Raw genomic sequence first — 17364 nt, 5'->3', positions numbered from 1 at the left:
TGGTGGCTAATCCATGATTGAGGAATGTGTTGGCAAAGTGACTGGGCAGTTAGAGATAGGAAATAGATGAATTTAAGGAACAATTTCAGTTCACAAAAGACCAGACAAATGCTCAATGCTCCAAGAGCTCATGTTAGATATGAAGCTTAATTTTCTGAGAGGAAATATATACACCAGTGACATCAACATTAAAGCTAGTCAGAAATTCCCATCCCCTTTCCCCCCATTCTCTCTGTAGAAAAAGTCTTCTAAAGAAAATTTCAACTGCAGGCTAAAAACCAAAACCTATAAATGCATGGTCAAAAAGATTCTGGTTTTCAGGTTTAAATGAAAAGTCAAAATTTTTCACAGATAGCAAACACTTCTCATGAAACTTTTCATTTTGTCAAGCCTCGAAGTTCTTGTCAAAAAACAATGGACATGGAAAATTTTCAACCAGCCCCAACCAATAGGGATTTGCTTTAATCTATTGGCTCTCAAACTAAATTTCAATTTATAAAAGGCTTTGTAAACCAGGTTTGAACTGAAGGAAGTGCTCATTTTGGTTCTCAGCACCTGTGATCAATATGGACTACTCCAGCTTGCCCACTTTATCCCTTGAAATCTGTGCTAAAACAGTCAAACTACTGGGTATGGTGAGACTGAACAATGGCCAGTGCCATTTTGACTGCTTTCCGAGTTGTGTTGTGTCTGATTTGGCCCATGTTTAAGTAGGTAATCAGGCAACTTTCAAGAGAATTCATTGACCATTACATGTGCCTGAAATGTAGTAATGACACCAACAAAATAAACAACTTTTGGCACTAGGAAGTTTGCTTTATTTCCATTGTTTACTCATCAGGATGTGAAACTGCTAAATGAACTAAGTACAGACAATCTTTTGGGATTGAACAATTTTGTAGTGGCAAAACTGCATGGAATAGGCATAAATAGCTCCCAGAGACCAACAAACAAGCCCTAATCTTTTTGCAGATGGAGTATTGATTTTACAAATTCTAATGTGACCCCAATGGCAACAAGAGGGAGAACTTTGTACGTTTAGTAACATTTATTTCTGCATTCGGTATCAAGTACATAAGTGCAAATATTCAGAGTCCATAAGTAAGTCCATTAGGAACTACAGAGAATGTAATACAAAGTGTAATAAATTTAACAAGCTGGAACTCTCCAGTTACCATACATGTAAATCAGCCCATCAATCCCTTACAACAAAAGTACTGGGTTTTTGTTTTGTTTTTTAGTTATACAAAACTGATTACTATAAGTACTGATTACTGTTTATTCCATTTGTGCTGGAAAACACTAAAACATTAGCCCACAATTCTATATAGTTAATAAAGATGAACCCAACCAGCGACCCAGTGACATAGAAGCAATTTTAACTATTGCATCAGTGCACTAAGCAGGAAAGCCCTAGCCACATGTAACATTAAAGTTATAGAAGCAATGCCAATAGAAGAAAAAACACTTAAAAAATCAATATTATTTAGGCTCTCACCATCATGCACTTTATAAGCAACACAAAAACCACATCTAGTACACTTTTCTCTTTACTATACTTTAGTGCTTGACACAAGTGATTGCAAATATTCTAAGAGTACACAAGCAGCAAGGAAAAAGAGCTGCTTTTGTGTTTTAAGAACATGGTGTTGAGAAAAAAAAAGGAACAATAAATTTGCAATAAAGTGTAAAAGCAGAGCTGTTTGCACTCCAGATTCCCCCATTATTCACTACTGTTGTTGATGGATTCTTGAGGTCTGCTTTACTCTGCCTTTCTCTTAGCGCCTGGGATTTTCGCCTGAATCCTAGGTGTAAAAAATAGGATTACACTGTGAGATGGCAATTAATCAAAATCATTTCATAGCATTGTGACTTTTCTTAGCTAAAAGGTCACCTTTGCTTAAGCCTTCATTCTCGGTGCCTTGGTAAAGATGTGTGTGTAACAACTAGAAACAAAGAGGGCTAGATTGTGGGTTAAACTACACACCTGCACAGGAAAGAAATGGGAAAGGGGTAAGAAAGCCTGCCCACATGGATGAGCTGGACCTTGTACCCAGGAGCACAGGAGTGAGCAGTCAGGGTCTAACAGTTCATATATACCCGGGATATACTCAGTGAACTTGCCGTTCCTTTGATTTCCCACCATATGTTATCATCTGTAACAAACTAGCGATACGGTTAAAATACAAAATTTGGATCCTGATTTTTAACATCCCCAGAAGATAGTGGTGCTCAGAGCCAGGGGTTCAGTTTGTTTGGTCAATCTTTATAATACAGCAGATCTCGAGTGCTCAGGAGTGTAGATCAGAGCGGCTCTATACAACCCCAACGAAATGTGGTCAGAGGCTGGGAGAGAGAGGTGGCTGTTGGACAGATCTGCAACCCGGAGCTCTCCAGCTATTTAGGTCACAGCAAACACTAACTGTTACTATAAGTAAAGGGCTACAATTTGTTTCTCTATGTGAGGTGAGTCCTAAGCCCGGTGCCCAAATGAAATGTTGGGGTGACATCCCCCACTGTGCACCAGCACCAGGTCCATGCACCCGTGAAGTCCCACTTAAGCCCCATTTGGAGAACTTAAAATGGGGCCAAACCCTTGGCCATCTTTCTGCACTTGATGAATTTTAATTCTTCAGCACATGAAGCATAAGAGTGAGTGCACATATTGGCTTCACACTTGAACATACAGAAGGCAAATTTTCTTGAACAAGAAGATTGTTCATGACAACAGCATTGCTCATCTGCAGAAGCACCTCAACCATCCATGTCAATATCAGGTTAGTTTATTATGAGCCGTTATATTCACAAAGAGTGGATGAAATAAGCCCAGAGTATCAAGGGCCAAGTTGCCTCCAGCCCTTTTGGGGCTGGGCAGTGAGGAAAGGGAGCAAAGAGCATCTTCTCCCTTATCCAGCCTGTGTAAGGAACTCAGGGGAGTGCCAGGGCTGCTCCCTTCATAGCTACCCAAACGGGAAGGAGAGTGGAAAGGAGGATGCAGGGATGTGATTCCTCCCCTGATATCCACTGGTCTGCAGCATAGGACTAGGCCGCAGGTGGCAGTATGTTGCTCTCCAGAAAGGGGTGTGTGGCTTCGGGCACATTCCCTCTATGCACTGAGGAGGTCTGGTGGGCATTCTCTCAGTGGCAGAATTCCTGCTTTTGCTCCCCTTGGGGCCATAACCTTCCATGCCATCCCCAATGTATGGATGTGCCCTAAGGACACAAGTGAACCTAAGGTATGCTTCTTGTAAAAATCTGCTGTTCAACTCACTTTGCCATGACAGTGTTTATGTGGGTCCTCACAAGTCCCAAGTATTGATCAATCTGTGCCTACAAAGAGCAAAAACAGACATCTGAAGATCAACAGGGTCTTGGAAAGCTAGAACCATTCACACATCCAATCTGAATGATAGTTATTGTACAGTCATTTGACTTACCTGATACTTGTCATATACAACAGGTAGAGTAAACATAGAGACCACAGCTAGGGGAAAAACAAACAGTGTTAAATTTCTGCAGTTGAGATTGTTATTCACAGAAAACAAGATGCATTATCTAGTTTCCTCTTGAAAGAGGAGGCAAAAAAGCACATGATGTCATTTTGTCCCAAGAGATGATTCAAGAAGCTGTATTAAAACTGAACCCTGCCTGAATCTTCCAAATGTGAAATTTATATCACTATGTATCCAGCAGCTGAGAAGCCACTAAGCACAGCAACTGGCTGATATATGTCAGGGGCCAACAGAATAAGAAATAAAGATGAATATGTATTAGTAAGTAGAACAAAGATAATTGTCTAACTGTGGAGAAAGCACATTTCAGAGGTGAGACAATGCGGGACTATGCTGGTTTTTCTAACAAAAAAATTGCCATGGTTAACACACGTTTAAAAACAGATCTTAAAATAAATGATGATCTTTACCCATGATCATAAGAGTCAGGCCATTGAAGAGAGCTCCAACGTAAGTCAGCAGCCACATTAGTACTGCAAACTAAATTAAAAACAAATCATTAGATCTCCTGACAATCACTGAAATTGTCAGCACAAGAATAAATGGCTTCATTTAACTAGCTAGCATATGGGCATATTATTATTCCGTTAGCTTCACTTAACTAGCTAGAATACCAGCATGCTTAGGAACTAGGGACATCTGCTGTAGGTGACTTTAATTTTTGATACACTTTCAAAACCAATGCAAAAAAAAAAAAAACCCTGCAAATTTTTAGGAAGGGTGCAGACCAAGGTAAGCCATCCCACTGTTTTTTTTTTTTTTTACATAACCCCATCCTTCCTTCCACTACCATCCCCCCTGCAGTTCCCCTCCTCATCCTCTTCATTGCGTTTTTGCCTGATCCTGCAATGAGCTCAGCATAGGCAGACCCCTGCACCTGTGTGGAGCCTCACTGAAGAGAGGGGTCTTCCTGCACAGGGTACATTGCACGATTGACGCTTTAGATTGTAAGCCTCGAGGCAGGAACTATGGGTAAAATTTTCAAAAGAGCTCAAGTCCAAATGGCTTGCTTCTTGACAGTCTCCTCTTTGTTCTGAGGGGCATGGGGGCACCTAACACGCTTTTGGGTACTCCTAAAACAACAGATAATAAATAACCATTATGGCTGAGCAGTAACAGGGACATTCTTCTGCAGCAGAAAATGACATAGCTGAGGGATGGGATGGGTTGGTGGGCAAGGAAGAGGTGGAGAATCACATCCCAGTGTCTCATAGGGTTCCAGCGAGTGTATGGGCAACCGCGCTGCTAGCCAAGTCCCGGGTACCTTGCAGGAGGAGTGTAGTATGGTGGAAAACAAAGCGCTCTGTGGGCCAGCTCCTTAGAGGGAGTAACTCAAAGAAGCTCCATTGACTTCAGCGGAGCTATGCCATTTTACATCAGCTGAGGATCTGGACCAAAATCTTTAATAATTCTTATGTCATGGATCACTCAATTCCAATGTGTAATGTTAAATCACTAATGTATATAAAGTTATTAGTTAAAAAAAAAAAAAAGAGAGAGAGAGAGAACAAGAGCAGAACCTTTATACTGTCCAGTAACACACATCTAGGTTTTGTCAAGGCACTATCATTATGGAAACTAAGGAAAGCAGTGCTCTGCTCTGTAAAATCTCTCCTCTCCAATGGGATTCAAAATGGTTAAGCAAATCTTACTTTTAAGGAATCCACCAAGTCCTGGACAAGGAAGAGTCTCCTCAGCTCTCTGACTGTGCTGTTCACGTACAACTGGAGACAGTCTGTGTATTTCTGAATCTGGTCCTGTGAGAGAGACATTTCCATCTCCAGGTAGGCTCTGCCAGAAACACAGATCCAGTTACGAAACACAGGCAAGTTTGCAGTTTGTTTACTCTCGTGCTGTTCTCCCCCTGCTGTTCCCTACTACCCTGGAGCTCATTTTCTCTGCAGCTGTAGCAGCCACAGCACTCTCAATACCACCACTACCCCCCTGCATGGCTATTTCACCCTTGGACAACTATGGACCTCATTGCCTCATCCAATAGTAAAATCTATGAGAGGAGGCCAAGGGGAAGAAACTTGACACGGCTCCTCCTGTGGCTCTTCCCGCCATATTTTGCCATTGGGCACGCGAGTTATTCCCCCCACGGGATGGGCCATGGAGCCAGCCTCTCAGACACTGTAGATTCCAGGAGAATGGCAGAAGACCAGAGACCAGAGCCATCTGCTCACAGGTCTCCTGCCTCTGCATCAGTTCTGGAACACCAGTATCTCTTACTCCCCTCCTTGACAGCACAGCGCCAAATTCAAGGGCAGCTTGCCAGCATTACGATGGTCCATGTGGAAAAGGTACTCCAACACCAGGCCATATAAGCTTTCTCTCTGAAACTCAGTGGGGAGGCAGGGGAGAATGATTTGTGTCCCCTGGCCCACCCCATCCAATCACCCCTTTCCCATGCCCCATGGAGGGCTCTCTTTAGGATCCTTTGGAAACTGGGGATTCCTTGCCCGCATTTCCACATGAGAGAAAGAAAATCTATCTGTGGGGTTCCTATCTCAGGCTTCTGTCATCTCCTCCAGCTGACAATCTCTTGAGACTCATCTTGCTGGGGTGAAGCTACGACTTTCCCTCTGAAAACAGAAGTATTAACATTTAACACTTATCTTGTGTTATCTGTGTCCAAGTTGCTTTACGGAAAGCTCATTAATCTAGGCATTCCGTAAAAAACAAGTGTAGGACAGTATTCTTGCTGCTATGGGGGGAAAGTATATTATAGCTGGAACACCAGGGACAGCGATAACTTTTACTATAGTTGCTCCTTTTTTCTAGTAGCTTCTAACTTCCTAAATCTTTCAGCTTTCAGGCTAAAATTTTCAAGGTCTGAGGGGTGATTTTTTTTTTTTTTTAAATTTGAGCAAATACAGTTCATGGACTTTTAAGACCCCCAAGCAGCGGAAAATAACATTTTCCCCCCATTATGGGAAAGAAACCCACCATGTCTATGGTCTGAAAGTGTTTACAGCAGATACAGAACTCTGTCACTAACAATGAATAATGCAGGATATACCCCCCTTTGGCAATGATTGCACTCACTTGAATGGATGGCCTTCATCAGTCTTCTGCACGGCCTGTAAAACTGACTTGTAGATTCTGAAGCTAATGGTGGCTGAGAGAGCAGCTAGTGCCAGGTAGGCAATAACACTGACCACACTGAACTGGGTCAGAGAGAAGAGCAGTAGCAGGATGCTTCCGAACACTATCCCAGTCTGCTTGATGTCACGCCAGTACAACAGGTCGATAGCTGGGAAGAGAAGATCTAAATCAGTCAAACTCCAGCACGGCAAGGATTTCAAAGCAAGCTACTGTTGCAGATTCAGGTGACCAAGCACTTTTGCAGAGAAACAAAGGTTACATCTACACTGCAAGCTAGGGTGTGATCCCCAGTTTGCATACACATATGTTAACTCGATGAAGCTACTTGAGTATAAATAGTGTAGCTGTGATAACATGGGCAGCGGCAGCATGGGTTAGCCGTGCCAAAGACAAACCCACCTGAACCCCTTCGGTAGATACTTAGCATTGCTAAGCCATGTGGCTGCTGCTTTTGCTACCACAGCTATGCGAGTATGTGTATGCAAGCTAGGAATCACTCCCTTACCTCGTAGTGTAGACTTAGCCAAAGGAACAAATGACTATATAGATACAGTGTGCGTGTGTGTAAGTAAAACTCTGTTGACATCAGTGGAGTTATTCCAGAAACACAAAATTGCAAACAAGATCAAAACCTGGCCTAATAACTCTATATTGCAGTGTCAGTATGGCTTAGTGGGCAGCATTTTTGCCCTTAAACCAGATCATCGTATCTGAGTCTCATACCAGCCTCATTACTTATTCCACCATGACTCTTCCATGCAGGGCTATGGGTTATTACTAGGGCTAGTCCAAAATTTCCCATCAAAACTTTTTTCGAAGGAAGACTGAGTTTTTGACTCAATGAAAATTTTTCTAAGAAGTGTCTTCTTTCCTTGAAAATTTTAGATTTTTCATTAGAAATCCCAAATATTTTTCAGTTTTTGGTACATCAACAACAACAAAAAAAATTTCCATTGAAAAGTTTAAATGAGAACTGTTCTTTTTCCCCATTTTCATTGATGCTTTCAGCAGAGAAAAAACAACAACCCTTATTTTCTGACCAGTTCTATTTGTTACATTTTTAGGGAACTAATGAGACATTTAAGGAAAGGTCCAATTTAGTCTGGTGACCGTTCAGCTGGAAGTTAAAAACCCCATGAGACTTCTTAAGAAACTTAGCCAACCTTCTCTAGCTATACAACTTATATGTTTTAATTTGAGCAGGGCAAACACTGCAAAACGTTTTCTGTAACTACATCTTCACCTTTTAAAGTTCACTTTTCCCGGCTTGGACCCATTTTGTGTCCATGTACCACGAACATTGTAGCAAAATGATTTTACCAACAGGAGTATTCACCAAAAAAATCAAAATTTAAGCAAACATTGTTGACTATTCCTGTAAAATTCATGATGCCAAATATTTATATCCGAAATCTGCTTCTAACAGTGGCCTTCATCCAATCAGGGAACAGAACCATGCCATGTGACATAATGTCCAATCAAAAACAGCTCTAATTACAAACATTGACTATTCATGATGAACTGCTTGAATATGGTACAGATCAAGTGTTATTTATACGTTAGCTGTGGAATAATTCTGAATAAAGAACAAATTCAGTAAAATTATGATCTGTTCAAAGAAAATTCACAAAGAGAAGAAAAAGGCGCAAAATTAATAGAATAAAATATTTGTTGCAGATTATTTGCCCAGCAATAATTATAATCTCCAAAGAGATGTGAGTCATTGCGGAATAAGCTATTACTCATTACCATTACAGTTCTCACTCTTACTCAGTATTGTAAAGTATATTGGGCTAGAGTACAAACTTTGCTATTTAAAGTCAAATTCTATTCACTTTCTATTCCATTCAAGTTCCATTCTATTCCATATACGGACCATAAATAAGAGAATCCTTTCATATTTCTAAATGCATGGATTCAGTCTGGATCCTTCAAACTTTTATGCACAGGACTAGCCCTGTTGAATTCAGTCGGACTACTCACATGTCAGACCGCATGCAGGATTGGGGCCTAAATATGATGGATTCATTTACACAGTGTGTCCAACTAAGAAGAGATGGATTCCCATGGTGCCAATATGTAGGATATCTGCAGAACTAATTAGATTCACTACTACAAGTGTTTTGCAGAGCATAAGCTGCGAGAGTCTGCATCTGCTTGACTCTAAATATGGATTTGGGAAGGGAGATATTATTTGAAGCCCCCTGTTCATTTTTATACCTAAAAAGTCCTAAAACTGCTGCTTGGGGATGTCATTAGGGGTTTAATGCAAACCCACCGTGCAATACCTTTGATTATATTCCCCTCTCATGTCGTATGTTAATTCATATTCTGCAGACCAGTGAAGTGAGTGCAAGTGTTAACTGCCTAGCTCATGGCATTGTGCATGTACATTCATCTGCAGAAGAAATGGTATGCCCACCCACCAAGAGAAAACACTGCCTGCTAAATAGGGAATGGACAGCTATATCAACGTCAATTGGGCAAAAACAAGTAGTCTGAATTGGTTTACACCAGCTAAGGATAAGTCCCAAAGTCAGCAACTAATTCTTTAATTAACCAATGCAATTTAGCACAAATTCCAGCTGTGGTCATGTGCCCAGTACTATCATAGGCTAGAAATGGATTATATTCTCACCTAGATACATAGGGCTTTCCAGGACTGCTACTCCTTTCAATGAGAAAAGGAGCTGAATGGCTAAAGCAATGAGAATATATTCCAACGTGTGCATCATCCTGACATAACCTGTTTTACAACTGAAATTTTTGCTAAGGCATATTAAAGAATTGGCTAATAAAAGAATTATCGGTAGTTACTAGTATTTGGCCTCGGCAACAGCAGGCCGCTCAGTCACAATCTAACCCTGAAAAGTTAAAAGTGGCTGGCATACAGAGGCAGAGGCTGAAAAGTTAAAGCTGCTCACAGATCAGTCACCTTCTCACTGCCTTTTCCTCCCTCAACAGATCATTCTGGATTTCTCTCTTTAAAGATAAACATTGTATTTTAGAGAAGAAAGAGGCAATTCTTAGTGAGGACACACTGCTGCAAACTCACCGCAGGATGGACATATGTCAAAGGATGTCTGCAGTGATGTAGACATGTCAGTCCTAGGATGTGAGGGAGACAAGGTGGCTGAGGTAATATCTTTTACTGGACCAACTTCTGTTGGTGGACTAGGCAAGCTTTTGAGCTCCGCACAGCTCTTCTTCAGATCAGGTCAAAGAGCTCTGTGTAGCTTGAAAGCTTGTCTCTTTCACCAACAGAAGTTGGTCCAAATTCTTCCCTGAAGGCACAGATGAATGATCTGGGATGGTCAGTATAGTAGAGATTCATAGGGGTTAGGAGAAGGAATCTTCCTCTCCAAACTATGGAGCAGCAGCAGCCTCCAAGTCTCCCTATAGCCCCGAGGCAATGACTCATGGACACGTGTAGTGGTGGATCTGCCGGTCCCGGTCTCACTGATGCCCCAAACTCCTTCTGCATGGCAGAAGGCTGGGAGGACCCACAGAACTGTGATGCATGGGTTCCCCAAATCTTATCCCTCCTATGTGCAGTGGAACAATGCTGGGTCAGTCTGCACGGCCTCCGAGCCTGTGGGATGCAAAAGGATTTGTCGTAAGGACCAGATCCTCAAAGGTACTTAGGCTCCTACCTTACACCAATTTCAATGGAAGTTAACAGCCTAAATACCTTTGAGGCTGTAAGTGAATAAACCAGGACAGAGGCTAAACTGACAGTCAGGACAGATGGTGTCACTCAGTCTCACGTCCCTGACACCCGGTCATGGAGTGAGCAAGTCCCTGACGGCTCCTTGGACAGGCACGGGGAAGAGAGAGTATGAGATGCTCTAATATAGGTACTTTTGGGGGCACAGGACACGAAGCGCTGAGCTCATCAACATGAGCCCTTCTCTTCCTCAAGCAACGCCATAACTCCAGGGTGCAGAGCTAAATGGAGACTGAGTATTTTTGGTTTCCCACTGTGGCAATCCAGCCCTTCCCCTGGGCAGGTTAGCCAGCTGGGAAGTCAGCATGCAGCTTTCACACTGGCAGGATTTGGCTGTTGTGAGCTGGATCAGGCCCATAGTAATGAATGATATTAAAATGAAGCTGCTTAAAAGACCAGGCTACAAAGTAGAGCTGCCTCTGTATGCCAGCCACTTAAACCGTCTTTTCCAACGTTTACATCTCACTTTTTCTTAAACAAGGGAAATCTCATTTCAAACAGGGCAGGTTTCCGTTTTGCCCAAGCCTGGCTCCCATCTGCAGAGATTCAGAGTTAGATTGTGACTGATACATGGGGAACTCAAGGAGGGATTGTGCTGCATGTTCCAGTGGCATCCAGATAGAATGCACCTACTGTGATGCTGACTGTTCCAGGACAAATGGATGTCCTAGTTTTCCCATGGGTATGCCCCCTATTCTTGGCATGATCTTGGAGCCACTACAGTGGCTGCAAAGGGGGAATCCTCAGAGGCGAGGGGGCATGCCTGCTTGGTTTATGGCTGCTTTGCATCACCAGAGCAGTGCAAAGCAGCCATAGCAGGACCAACAATCTGGCCCCAGATATTTAGTCTGTGCCTCTTCTACAAAGAGCAAAAGATCTCACGTATGTGGCAGCCAGTAACATGGAGGTTGGGACATGGGTGTTCCTCTAGACAACAAAACCGACCACAAGTGTCGAACACAAGAGAAGTCTGAGGCTGTGAAAATAACTGTAGCCAGAATCCTTGGACTTGGTTCACAGCGGCCCCTGCCCCTTGTTTAGCCATTTACCCCACCACAAAGGGGGTGTAAATCATTACTGCCTCAAATAGAAGCCTTTACACTCCCCTGGGTGTAAATGATACACAAGGGGCAGTGCAATGGCTAATCAACCCCTTGTCGCCAGATGAACAACAAACAATGGCTACATCCTCTCTTCAAATGCCCTTGTTATTCTTAAGTGTAGTCAAGGTGAAATTCAAAGGGGAAGGATACCAGCCCAGTGTGCACACACACTATTTTGCAGCTCCAAATGTAATATCAATTCAGTGCACAATATGTTGTACTCGGTCTGCTGGCCAAGTAGGTTTTCTATCATACGAACATAAGAACAGCCACACTGGGTCAGACCAAAGGTCCATCTAGCCCAGTATCCTGCCTTCCAACAGTGGCCAATGCCAGGTGCCCCAGAGGGAATGAACAGAACAGGTAATCATCAAGTGATCCATCCCCTGTTGCCCATTCCCAGCTTCTGGCAAACAGAGGCTTGGAACACCATCTTTGAAGTCTTAAGTTCAAATCTTACCTTGAGTCACCACTGAAATGGCATTTCACAGCCTCACCCTAGTCCCTTTTTGTCCACAATGTAGAACCCCCAGAAAAGCTGTCACAATTAGCAGCCTCTGTTCTAGAAAGCCTCAGTCAATACTAACACAACCAGTTTTCTGGGCCAGGATTCAGGCACATGCACAGCTGTGCAGACAAATTGGTGTAGGATTTACTGTACCAGCGCTATACCTGATCTAAGACTACGTCTACACTACAGCTTATGTTGACAGAACTTACATTGCTCATGGGTGTGAATAAACTCCTCCCCAAGCAATATAAGTTACACTGACCTAAGCACAGATGTGGACAGCTCTATGTCGGCGGGAGAGTTTCTCCCGCTGACATAGCTTCTGCCGCGTGTGGAGGTGATTTTATTATGCTGATGGAAGAGCGCTGACCTGTCGTCTAAGAGTGTCTTCACCAGACCCGCTGCAGCGCTATATGTGTAGACATGCCCTAAGACAGCATTTAGGTTTCTGTCTTTCATGAGCACAAAATTCACTTATAAATTAGAGAGGGGTGATTCATAATACGAATTAACACCAACAAATGAATTAGATCCCCAGTCATATTTCTAGGGAGGAAGTGACCTGCAGAAAGAGAATGAATGACTTTACTCCAGTCCACATAACCCATCTTAAATAAATTGCCATGCTGTGAGCAATGGGTTTACTGCATGATTTTTATGACCATTCAATTACCCAGACCCAATTACAGTCGCAGGATTCTGAAAAGTCCATATTGAATACACATGAGGTGGTATGCTCCTGGCATGCTAGACTACTAGCAAATTTGCGGATGATACTAAACTGGGAGGAGTGGTAGATACGCTGGAGGGGAGGGATAGGATACAGAAGGACCTAGACAAATTGGAGGATTGGGCCAAAAGAAATCTGATGAGGTTCAATAAGGATAAGTGCAGAGTCCTGCCCTTAGGATGGAAGAATCCAATGCACCGCTACAGACTAGGGACCGAATGGCTAGGCAGCAGTTCTGCGGAAAAGGACCTAGGGGTGACAGTGGACGAGAAGCTGGATATGAGGCAGCAGTGTGCCCTTGTTGCCAAGAAGGCCAATGGCATTTTGGGATGTATACGTAGGGGCATAGCGAGCAGATTGAGGGACGTGATCGTTCCCCTCTATTCGACATTGGTGAGGCCTCATCTGGAGTACTGTGTCCAGTTTTGGGCCCCACACTACAAGGAGGATGTGGATAAATTGGAGAGAGTCCAGCGAAGGGCAACAAAAATGATTAGGGGACTGGAACACATGAGTTATGAGGAGAGGCTGAGGGAGCTGGGATTGTTTAGCCTGCAGAAGAGAAGAATGAGGGGGGATTTGATAGCTGCTTTCAACTACCTGAAAGGGGGTTCCAAAGAGGATGGCTCTAGACTGTTCTCAATGGTAGCAGATGACAGAACGAGGAGTAATGGTCTCAAGTTGCAGTGGGGGAGGTTTAGATTGGATATTAGGAAAAACTTTTTCACTAAGAGGGTGGTGAAACACTGGAATGCGTTACCTAGGGAGGTGGTAGAATCTCCTTCCTTAGAGGTTTTTAAGGTCAGGCTTGACAAAGCCCTGGCTGGGATGATTTAACTGGGAATTGGTCCTGCTTCGAGCAGGGGGTTGGACTAGATGACCTTCAGGGGTCCCTTCCAACCCTGATATTCTATGATTCTATGATACTGACATGTGATTTGCATATAATTTGATAGCAGAGCCACATGCACAGCTCAACCTGATAGATCTTAAACAGACAAAGTGACAAGCTATAGAGCACCTCACCTTTGAGGATGATATTTTCAAAGGAGTGTAAGAGAATAGGCACCAAAATTGCATTCCATTTCAATGGGATTCGGAGCCCTAACTCCCTCGCGCTTCTTTGAAAACCCCAGCCTAACATTATAACCTCAGCTGTTAACATGCAAAAGCTGTTTAGCAGTAGCTCCTCATGATTGGTTTTTAATTTACTGTAACAAGGGTGACATTACTTTCACTCCATATCTTTGTATTAATTCCAGTAGAATCCACTGTAGGCCCTATTTACTTGTGGAGGTATAAAGTCCTCTATGATTTATCAAAACAACCTCAAGTTCAGCACCATTTCTCTCTCCTCATTAAAGGCCAGATGCTGCACCTCTGAATTTAAGAGGAGTTTTACCACTGACTTTAATGGGAGCAGGATCGGGCTCTCAGGCTATGACAAATCAGTGTTGTCACTTTCTTTGAAGAGTTTTCAATGGAGAAATGCATTTACTAGCGGTCTACTTTTAGAGTCTAGCTTGTTCATTATTCTGAGTTAGAAATGAACGCAGGAGAGCTCTGCAAAACATAGCTCAAACAACACAAACCTTAGGTTTGAAAGAAGAAACTTTCAAACTCTCAGCCATCATTTTAAATATAACTTCATCTCATTAAGCTAACCTGAATTCTCCATTCTCTGCCATGCAGTCACACTAGCAATCCAACTAGGTGAACTTAGTAGCAACAGTTCCAGATGGGTACAGGTAGGAATCAAATGTATTGCTTGCAGTGTAAGTTAGACCTAAGTTCTCAAAAATAAATAATGTCAGTAACCTGTGACTTTTATCCCATTGAGGAAATTTCTTGGGTACAGGGCCTGGAAACTTCTCCTGGCAGACATCATTGCTTCTTTTGGAAAATGTTTTTTGTTATTGGGCATCTAGCATCTCAAAAGTTGGAAAACACACCATATACAGCACTGATGCACTAGACAGCATATACTTAAACAGGGACCAAGGACAGGGACAAAGGGCCTGAGGGCGCTGCTGTGAGCTATATTACTATGCACATTCATCAAGGGTTGTGATGACCTCATGGTAACCATGAGAACAGAGCTTTAATGGTTTGTGTGGTCACCAAAACACGCATATTGCTATATCCCCAGTTTGCCTGTGTTATCTTTTATATTTGAAGGACATCCCAAAATTGTATCTGGAGGATACATGATTTTAGTCAAATTATGTCTAAAATGTCCCCATGCCTTCAAACTCATGCATGTTTCTTCTTTGTAAAATATTGTTTTAAGAGAAAAAGACAGGAGTGGGGAGACAGAAAATGAACATTTTTGACTGATAGGATTCCTGTGTATAAATACATTAGAGTCAATTCTGCACTGACGGGATGAGTTATTTTGGACCCACAAGGCATCTCCCTGCTCAAGTCTGAAAATCATACATATTTGTTTCCCCCAGTTCTTCCTCTACAATTCAAAATTGTCCGAGCAATTGTAACTCATGCGCTTTATGTTGCAGCGTTTGATTTTGTTCTTCCAGAGGGAGGAGACAAGAATCTTCTTCGTTGGATACTCAATGTCTGATGAGACCAGGGCAGGGTGTGGCAGTTACTGGATGTACTCTGCCGCTGTTAAGTTTTTGTTGTGGGCAGCCCACCTGGCAGGTCATACCCTAGCCAGCCTCTGAGAGCAGAGTGCAATCAGAGTGCAAGGGGAGGTAAGGTTATAACTACAGGAATTAAAGACAACCCTGTGGACTCAGTGGCTGATTGACACAGGACCAAGAAATGAGCCTGCTGTGGTCCCAATGCCTGTGGACATAGGTCAGTGCAATTCCAACTTTCCTTACTAGTGAAGCATCCACTAAGATACCAGTGGTGTTTTATGGCATTAAGCTGAGGTGCAGGAAGAAGGGGAGTGTATCATTATACAGAATATTGCACGAGCATTCCCACACCTGTCCCCGTTAAACATGTGGGAGGGCAGCATTTTCTCTGGAATTTTAATAAACCAGTAATCTTTGTAAAAATTCTGGGTTAGCCTGCAAGCATAAGGAATGGCCCACAATAGAGGAAGACCACGTACAAGCCTATGCACAGCTCAGCATAGAGATGGCATCACAAGACACTTTCCCTCACATGTGAACACCATAACCAGAGGACCTGTATGGTATGCATGTGGGGCAGCGGGGCTTATGGCTCACCATTCCCTGGGTAGCATTTTTGTGGATGAGAAATTAAGAAAAGAATTTTGATGCACGTATACAAACGCTAATTAATTGTCCAGTGGCAGTAGTGACACTGGAAAGCTAGGGAAACCGAATGTAACAATGAAGGTCTTGTTAATTAACAGCCTTTATTGGACTAATATTTGAGAACTGTGACTTATTACTAGGACAAAGCCTGAGCCACAGAGCAGCAGAGATCACTCACATGGTGGGAAATTTTAGCTCAGTGGGTTTCGCTGGGCTCATTATAGACCAAGGTCCAGGTGTGATCTGTCAAAGTTTTGCAGTCTTTGGATCCAGGGTTTTGGTTTGACTCCATCTCTACTTCTTACCAAATGAATTTTTAACCCCCTGAAAAATGGATGCCTTGGGACTATCATGATAAGCACATTAGAAACAGTCAGAAACAGACAAACCTAGATGTAACAATAGTATTTAAAATCCCTCCTATGCTCCAGTAAAACATACACTAATTTAAAACTTCAGAAAATTATTTCCATTGTTTAACTATATATATTTTACAGGGTCAGATTCTGACCTCAGAGAAATGGGATGATGGCGTGGCCCTAATGAAGTCACTAGGAGTTTTACCGTGGACTTCAATGGGGCCAGGATTTCAATCCTGGGGCACAGAGGGCACTGCTACAGATCCACTTACATGTTTGTGCATGTTGGCAAAGTAGTGGATTCTCCACATGATGAAGGGTGATTAAAATCTGGCCAATAGTATCCAGCTATTTATGTATCCAACTATTTATGCATTGATTAGCAGAGGGTTCTCCCAGTATCAAAGCATATCCAAAGGCTACCTGCTCAGTGTTTTCTCTCATCACTTCGTTAAGACATCTTTCTATGCCAATATATCATTTCCCCACCTCTGCTCCCCCCCCCCCCCCCGGCCACCAGTCATCTGTATTTAAATGTAATACAGAGGGATGCAACTTCTGAAGCTGAGACGTGCCAGCCATTCTCCGGAAGACTGCTACCATGAACTGCAGAGCCGACAGAGTGTCTTTGCTATTTTTATAAGGTTTTTTTCCCCCCATTCTTGTTGGGCCCCTCTGGATCCCATCCTTTTCTCTCGGGTTACAGCCCTTCATCCTTGAGTCCCATATCACAGAGACCACCCTTCTCCCTGAGGGCAGGATGCCCCTGAGAATCCACCTATGCCAGCTCTCAATAAGCCAGAGAGGTCACCCTTCTTGCTCTCCCAACCCTTGGGACAAGAGGCCAGGAGTGGGAGTTGACCCTGGGTTTGTAGCCTGGCAATAGTGTGCATTATCCCTATCCAAAAGGCCTCCCATCCCTTTCAGAGCAATGGCTTTCAGGGCCTGGGTTATTCTGCAATCTTAGTCACTTGGTGTTATGAGAAGACAGACAAAGACATTCCTAGACCTCAAGAATGACAAACAGGAGTTTCAAGGTGAGTTAGGGTTTCCGGCATTCTAG

General features: G+C 43.0%; 1 protein-coding gene across 2 annotated transcripts in view; it reads right to left on the bottom strand.

The window, feature by feature from the left end:
- Positions 1 to 783: 783 nt before the first annotated feature.
- Positions 784 to 17364, bottom strand: part of RTN1 (reticulon 1) — a 206460-nt gene continuing 189879 nt past the window's right edge. Inside the window, exons 4-9 of one of the 2 annotated variants that reach the window (XM_084630811.1) lie at positions 6561 to 6768; positions 5165 to 5303; positions 3923 to 3992; positions 3438 to 3484; positions 3272 to 3330; positions 784 to 1805 (exon numbers count right to left, since the gene is read on the bottom strand). In XM_084630811.1, the coding sequence (XP_084486937.1) occupies positions 1763 to 1805; positions 3272 to 3330; positions 3438 to 3484; positions 3923 to 3992; positions 5165 to 5303; positions 6561 to 6768 (566 nt within the window). In that variant the 3' untranslated portion in view covers positions 784 to 1762. The remainder of the gene's footprint in view (positions 1806 to 3271; positions 3331 to 3437; positions 3485 to 3922; positions 3993 to 5164; positions 5304 to 6560; positions 6769 to 17364) is intronic. The other variant, XM_084630812.1, reaches the window with a different exon arrangement.

The sequence above is a fragment of the Lepidochelys olivacea genome (genome assembly GCF_965140295.1).
Source record: "Lepidochelys olivacea isolate rLepOli2 genome assembly, chromosome: 6".
Taxonomy (NCBI): Eukaryota; Metazoa; Chordata; order Testudines; family Cheloniidae; genus Lepidochelys; species Lepidochelys olivacea.
Note: the sequence above shows the minus strand (reverse complement) of the source record. Positions and strands in the feature narration are given on the sequence as shown.